This window comes from Sinocyclocheilus grahami, unplaced genomic scaffold (genome assembly GCF_001515645.1).
Source record: "Sinocyclocheilus grahami isolate Dianchi unplaced genomic scaffold, SAMN03320097.WGS_v1.1 scaffold1073.1, whole genome shotgun sequence".
NCBI lineage: Eukaryota > Metazoa > Chordata > Actinopteri > Cypriniformes > Cyprinidae > Sinocyclocheilus > Sinocyclocheilus grahami.
Genome location: NW_015506252.1, coordinates 385,821 through 393,860, shown reverse-complemented (window position 1 = coordinate 393,860; position 8,040 = coordinate 385,821). Strand labels below are relative to the sequence as shown.

Sequence of the window (8,040 nt, the reverse complement as noted above, 5' to 3'; positions counted from 1 at the left end):
AACTTTACAAGTTCTTGTTGTAAGCACACAAGCACATAAGCACAAAAGTGTTAGCAAATGTTTTGTACCAAAGTGCATATGTTGTCTATATGGTGGGATAAATGTATGATGCTTATGTGCATTTCTAAACATGTTTAGACAGCTGTAAATGTGTTACTAGTGTAGGATGGCAACATCTTCAATGGCATTAATCTGTACTTTCAATTGAACTAAAAACCTTCCAGGATCCTCTAGTAGTGATTGCTTTACTCAAACGAGAACTGGGGGCGAAATTCAGCCTCGGCAAAGACCCCAATGAGGAACGGTCATATTCCAATAGTGATTGGTTTAAAAAGAACCAAACAGGTGATGACTGATTATTTCTTACAAAACTCAGAAAAAAACTACTTACTAAACTTATTAAGTCTGTAATTATTTAACTGACAAGCTCACTAATTATTTTCAACTAAGTTATTGTGATTTGTTTCTGCAGAGTATGAAATCCCAGTGTCCTTCAGATCTGACAAACCAGGCCTTTATGAGCAATGGGTAGTGTTTGACTTCAACACGAGACCCATACTGCGTCAGAAACTCAAAGTCAGAGTTGGCGAGGATGAATGTAAGGGCCCAGAACCTGAGTTTCCACTAGAAAAACAAGAGACTGTCAGGAATCTTGAGCCCTGGAATAAGAAAAGCCTGAAAATCATTCCGTTTGTTAAAAGAGAAGAGGCAGAGAGAGAGCTGCTAAACAGATACCAGCTCATCGTGATAGATCAGATGAACAGTCCAATTAACCGTGAGAATTACAAACACAACATGCACAATTTTTTATATCAGGAGGAAAAGGTAGAAGGTGAACTGCTAAGCAGGTATTTATATTTCTTAGGTCTAAACCAAATACTTGACAATTTATAACAATTCTAATGTACTCACTCTGTCCCAAAAATATTTCCAGTCTGAATCTACGAGAGACAGCGCAGTTGGAAAAATACCTGTCTGATGACAGGTTTGGATTGAAATGTGCTTATCCCGAGGCTCTTCTTGCTGCTGTGCCTCTGTCTCACCCACTCACTCCTGATACTCCTCAAGGTTTCATAGTGAAAAGACATGCTATCAGATCTCTTGTTCGTGTTGTGAAAAATAATGATTACCTTGGGCATACTTATGAGGCCGAATTTCTGAAAGATGCTGCCACTGAGACACAAATAATTTTGCAGCTTTCCAAAGAATGCTGCACTGATCTGAATCTGCAAAAAGGACAGCAGTGTGAGATGGAAGTCCATTTCCAACTAAATCGTCTATGGTTCTGCGAAATGCACAAGGCCATTGATGATCTCCCCGACGTAGACAAAGTCTTACCTGATCTGAAAAACAGCAACTTCTGTATATCTTCCCAGTCAGATATAGAACAGTTAAACGAGAAGCAGCAAGCAGCAATGAACTTTGTTATGAGTGTAACAGACAACAGAAGCAGCATCCCACCGTTGTTGATATATGGACCTTTTGGAACAGGGAAAACTCGAACCCTTGCAAAGATGGCCCAGGTTCTTGTGCAGCAGCCACAAAACAAAATCTTGATTTGCACACACACAAACAGGTAAGGCATCACAATTCATTGGCACTTCAGTGTACTGCTCCACAGAAGTAGGTCATCCTCCTGAAACGACCAGCTCAGAATAGGGGTATATATGTCGTCTACAATAATATCGTAATTGTTGTTTAATTGATATGCGATTTGACATTATCAAGTATATCGCAAAAACCAAACAAAAACACACCAAGAGAGTGCATGCATACATGTGCATGCATACATTAAAATATTTAATGCCCCCGTATGACTTTTATGTCTTTTATATTTATCTCATCTGATATAGTTAATATCACACGAAGAGTGATGTATTTCTCGAAATATCAGCACAATTGCAAAGGTGATATTGAGTCGATGAACAGCTCAATAAAAAGAGGTTAACATTAAGTGACTTACATTTTAGTGCATGCATACATGTGCATGCATACATTAAAATATTTAATGCCCCCATATGACTTTTATGTCTTTTATATTTATCTCATCTGATATAGTTAATATCACACGAAGAGTGATGTATTTCTCGAAATATCAGCACAATTGCAAAGGTGATATTGAGTCGATGAACAGCTCAATAAAAAGAGGTTAACATTAAGTGACTTACATTTTAGAAACACAATGGTGTTTTGTTACTGAATCAATCAGCCGATTGAACAAATTATTTTAGGTTTTATATTTAAAGTATATTTTCCCAAATCATTTAAAATATCAGTATTCAGCTTGGGTTTTTTTACATCAAAACATTAATTATGCATTTGTAACTGCAGGTTAAATGCATTCATGTCCTGCATTAAATTGTCTTGGTTTTTTTACATCAAATCATTAATTATGCATTTGTAACTGCAGGTTAAATGCATTCATGTCCTGCATTAAATTGTCTGTGTAAATGCAATTCCAGAAAATATATTCCAGCTCAGAATAACATGAATCTCTATGCTGGTTAGTGTGTTTGTTTCTGGCCTAGCACAGTTAAAAAGCCTTGTGGCGATAATGGCACACCAACATCCAAAACACAACGTGCTGATCCTATCAACAGTGAAATGGCCTTTATACATTTGTTTTTAAATTGCATTCCTCCCGCACAAGCAGTAGAGCATGGTGCAAGCAACAGCAAGATCATGGAACTGATTACCAGAGAATGCATAAACAGATAAAATGCATACCTTGAAGGCAGTGTCATTTTGGAATGACTTTGTCTGCAAATTTAATTGCTTAATGCAGTCATTGTAAGCTACAGTTGTTTCTCTTTTTTTCTTGATACAGTTCTGCTGATCTTTATGTAAATGGTCATTTTCATGACTATGCAACTGTTCATCACGAAGCCAAACCTTTGAGAATCAAGGCAAAGGAAAGCAATCCCAGATCCACTGATCGCATCACTCTACAGTACTGCCATTTATCCAGAAATGGCACTCATTTTGAGTTTCCTGATAAAGCTGTTTTAGATTCCGCAAGAATCGTCATAACAACAACTGCTGTGGCTCGTTTCTTCCATGACATGAAGCTCCCTGAAAACTACTTCAGCCACATTCTGATCGATGAAGCTTCTCAGATGTTGGAGTGTGAGGCTCTTATGGCACTGGGCTTAGCAGGTAAACATACACGTGTTGTTTTAGCAGGAGATCACATGCAGATAGGACCCAAGCTCTTCTCTGTGAAACAAGACAAATGCTCAGAACAAACCCTGCTCAATCGCCTCTTCTATTACTACCAAGCTGAAAACGGTGACGTGGCCAAACAAAGCCGAATCATTTTCAATGAAAACTACCGTTCCACAAAGGACATTGTGGATTTTGTATCAACACATTTTTATGTGGGAAAGAGTGATGTGATCAAGGCTAGAGGGTATGTGCCTCCTCATCCACACCAACACGCCTTGCAGTTCCATCATGTAAGAGGAGAATGCTGTTTGGACCCAACAAGCATGTCCTGGTTCAATGCAGAACAAATTCTAAGTGTCGTTGACATTGTGCAAGGAATAATGGAGGAATGGCCTCAAGAGTGGGGTGATAAAGATCCAGAATCAGTCTGTGTCCTATCTCATGGCAGACAGGTATCAAACCTATAGATATTTACCGATTTATATTATGATTTTATTAATGGCATCCTGTTATTGTATCAAATTCATGTCAGTGTGTTTATACCAGATGCTTTTGCCTCTTTTGTGTTTCAGGTGTTGGAAATAAGGCAAAGACTGCGTCAGCTTAGACTGCCCCGTTTCACTGTGGAGAATGCCGAAAATGTGCAAGGTAAAAATTATACATTACTCAAATGTAATATTATGCCAAACACACTAGTATTGATGCATGTGATTTACAGAGCACACTGCCTTTCCTCATATTTTTCAGGAAAACAGTTCAGAGTAATAGTGATTTCCACTGTGCACACCAAGGACAGCTTATTGGAGACGGACCGGACCTGTCTTGAGTTTTTCAATGACATGCGAGTGCTGAACACAGTTATGACAAGAGCCCAATCTCAAATATTTGTTGTTGGAGATGCAGCTGCACTTTCTTGCCATCAGTTCGGTACATGCTGGAGACTATGGAGATCGTACATAGAGGATTGCATCAAAAAGGGAAGTGCCCATAACTTTACCTTGGATTCTTTGAAACAAGATCTCCTTGAGATATCTGAGCTCTGCAGAAGTGAGGCTGAAGAGAACAGCGATAGTGAATCAACTACATCTGAAATATCAGACCTAGAAGACCCAATACTTCAAGAGCTTCTTGATGAGAGCAAAGACATCAATGTTGCATTGACAGAGGAAGGTTTGTTTCCGGTTTTTCAACATGAGCAATATATCAGTAGTGTTAGCAACCAAATTGCAGAAGTAGATGAAGAGCAATTGTTTACTAACTCTACAACACATAAACACTGTGAGCTGGTCATGGATTATTTTGATCGAGCTTATGCTAAACCACTTGACGAGCCCTCCATAAGAATCGAGATCAAAGGCAGAAAAAACATTGGACAGGCATTCCCTGGAGACAAGGTAACAGTGGAGATCCTGAGTGAGATATCAAATCCTCCTACGGGGAAAGTAATCAACATCCTGGAAAGTGCGGATACTGTCAAAGAATTTGTCTGCACCCTTGAAAGACATGACACTCAAGTGATGACACCTATCAACAAATGTATCTCCAAAATCTACACACCATTCTGGAAAGACAAACCAAACCACATTGCTGTAAGAAATCCTAAGAACCTCAAAATAGAGAAATTTATCAAAATAAATGAGGAGAGACACAGAAAATATCTCTTTGTTGTCAAAGTCCTTAAGTGGAGGAAGTTTTGCCATTATCCCTTGGGCATTGCTGTGGGGCTGTTTCCAGAAATAACAAGTTTGGATGATGGATTGAATGTACTCAACATAGAGTTTCAGTTGAGAAGGACACTTTCTTCATCTGTAGAAACACAGATGCAAGACTTTCAAAGTCTTAATTTATTTGAAGACGGACGAAGAAGAGATTTTCGCATGCTCCCAACATTCACCATTGATCCTGCCGATTCACAAGACCTTGATGATGCAATCAGTGTAATGGATTTAGGTGATTGCTATGAAATAGGAGTTCACATTTCTGACGTTGCTAGCTTTCTGGCTAAAGGCAGTGAACTGGACAAATATGCAAAACTGCTGTGTACTTCATTCTATCCATGTGGAAAGGAGCCAATACACATGTTCCCTAAAGAACTGAGTGCCAATTTCTTCAGTTTGATTCCTAACCATGACAGACGAGCAATCTCCTTGATAATACAAGTGGATACTAAGACAAACTGCATAAAGAAAAGATTAGTTTGCAAGTCTGTCATTCACTCCAAGAGGAAATTTTCATATGATGAAGCTGAGGACATCCTTGAAAACAATCGTCAGCATTATGACCTGCTTGAAATGTGCCTTTTGAAAGCATGGAACTTTGCTGAGGTTCACAGGAAATACAGAAAACAGGACGACTGGTGCTACAAAATGCCAGACGAGGACGTGACTCTTGGAAGAAGGCGATCTCACCTAATGGTGGAAGAGCTGATGGTCATGTTTAACCACACAGTTGCTGAACGCCTTCTGTCTGATGAAACAACAAGGAGCTTAACTCCACTGAGATGCCAGGACGGACCAAAAAGGGAAAAGCTTATTGACCTTTTTGACAAAAATGCTTCCTTGATTCCACTGTCTGTTCACTTCTCAAGTAGAGCTCCTGAGAGTGTATACGTGTCTCATGAACTGAATAACCAAGGTTTGATCCACCGCACAGCCATGCCAAACCCTCAGGCTGAGATTTCTGATTCTGAAACCATCCCCATATTAAAATCTGTTTTGAGATGCTTGAAGACAGCAGCAGAGCAGAAAAATATCTACAAAATAATTGACTTCATTTCAACTGATGAGATTCACCCCCAACTTCTTCCTTTTGCTACTGCATTTAGGAGACTGTGTCACAAGGCATGTATTCTGCGATCAAACTCGACACATGTCTCAAGAACTGGGCACTATGATTTAGACCTTGACAGCTATACTTGGGCCTCATCTCCAGTCCGCCGATATATAGATGTTATTGTGCAGCGCCTTCTTCATTCTGTGATTGACAAGACCAATGTTAGGTACACAGCTCATGACATTGACCTGTCTTGTATAGAATTTTCCAGGAAAAATGACCAACAGTCAGCATATGAGAGGAAAGCGAATGCTCTACATTTTGCATTAAAGCTCTCAACCCAAAGCGAAAAGAAGGTGGCATACATTGTGGAACTCAATCCGTCAGGGACAAACTTCAGATTATCCTTCCCACTTAACAGAACCTCAATATCAGAAAACTTAGACATTATGTACAGGGATCTTCAGTTGGCAGATCAACCACAGTTTGATGAAACCAACAACTGCATGATCTTGAAATGGGTGCGAAGGATATATTCATTTTCCAATCCTCACATCCTTGCTGAAGTGAAACAACAAAATCCAAACTCAGTCATGGCCTATGTCTCTACAAAGACCTGGAAATGCCTAGCAGCTGCTCTTAGAGAGGAAAATTGGGACATATTGTTTCCCCTGATTGAGAAGCTTGACGTCAGCTCAAGAGTCCATGCAAGACAATTCCAGGAAAGACTGAGAAATGCTAAAAGTTCAGACAAATTTGATCCCATGCATGCTGAGCATTATGCCGAACTGTCGCTGAGAATAAAGCAAGGTGAGGCAGTCGAGGTGCAGCTAGGTACAACCACAGCTCGAGGATTAATGACACCAGCAATTCAGCTGTTTGTTGTGCATCCAAAATTTGAGATTTGTTTGGAGCATGTGAAAGATTCAATCAAGTGTTTTTCAAAATATGCATTCCACTCATCAAGGAATACATACAACTCGTACATGGATTATCAGGCAATATGGAAACCTTTGAGTGAAATGGAGTCAGCCTCCAATGCTGTGTCTGAAAATGAGAGTATTATTATTGAAGATGCAGTCTTGAAATGGAAAACCTCTCCTCAAAAGACGCACGAGGGTTTTTTTCTCCTTCCGCTTGACAAAAAATCTCAGTGGTCTATTGAATGTGACCTTAGGAACAGTTTCCTCTGCATTCGAACTAAGATTCACCAAAGTCAGAGTAGTCCCTTTCTGGAAAACTCTCAGTGCACAGCTCTCATGGATATTCCTTCTATCACTTGGATGGCCCATGCCATAATTACGGAAGTTGAAGAAACTGACTCCAAAGAACCAAAGATTTTACAAATTGATTTTCAGATTAACCACATGCCTATGACAAATATTCCAGAAGCCATATTCTGCGAGAGGACAAGATTTACTCTGGAGCTGATTCCAAAGCTTCTGCCAGATGTGTAAGACTACAAATGATAGACACTATAGCTTATTAAAAATGTTCTATTTGTGTACACTGTATTGTTTTATGTGTATCCTACATCTTCAAACAATATATGTATGCTTCATTAATTGTTATGCTTTTTACATTTTATTTGCAGGCGCAAAGAGGACGCAATTAACAGTCTAACCAAAGCCAACAAACTCGTAAAATATATCGCCATGGGCAGGAAAATCAACTCTGAAGGAGGTACAACAGTTTGACTTTTACTGCCTCATTATAATGTTTTGCATATCTATATGTCAAGCTCTGCTATCAAAACTAATGATTTACTAGCCATCTTTTTAAAAATTATCCCTTCAAATGCAGTTTTACTTTATTTAACACTGTATTTCCTCAAAGGATGCAACATTTCAAGGCAGACGACAGCCAGATTTGAGATTGACGGTTATCTCCCATCTGGGTTTTCCCATCTAAACAACAGTCAGTGCAAAGCTATAAGAGAAGCACTGACCAACCCGTTCACTCTTATCCAAGGACCACCAGGTGAGAAGTATTTTCTGACTTTCTTTGGCCCTAGGCTATTGTAATTGCCATTCCTTCCCTATTATATTATTGTTGTGTATTTTCACAGGGACTGGAAAAACTGTTGTTGGTGTCCATATTGTG

At 39.3% G+C, this 8,040-nt stretch overlaps 1 protein-coding gene across 1 annotated transcript in view; it reads left to right on the top strand.

The window, feature by feature from the left end:
* Positions 1 to 8,040, top strand: part of helz2a (helicase with zinc finger 2a) — a 26,216-nt gene that overhangs the window by 3,773 nt on the left and 14,403 nt on the right. Inside the window, exons 5-13 of the mRNA XM_016251853.1 lie at positions 225 to 345; positions 473 to 848; positions 935 to 1,576; positions 2,828 to 3,617; positions 3,738 to 3,813; positions 3,913 to 7,390; positions 7,532 to 7,620; positions 7,774 to 7,917; positions 8,006 to 8,037. Of these exons, the coding sequence (XP_016107339.1) occupies positions 225 to 345; positions 473 to 848; positions 935 to 1,576; positions 2,828 to 3,617; positions 3,738 to 3,813; positions 3,913 to 7,390; positions 7,532 to 7,620; positions 7,774 to 7,917; positions 8,006 to 8,037 (5,748 nt within the window). The remainder of the gene's footprint in view (positions 1 to 224; positions 346 to 472; positions 849 to 934; positions 1,577 to 2,827; positions 3,618 to 3,737; positions 3,814 to 3,912; positions 7,391 to 7,531; positions 7,621 to 7,773; positions 7,918 to 8,005; positions 8,038 to 8,040) is intronic.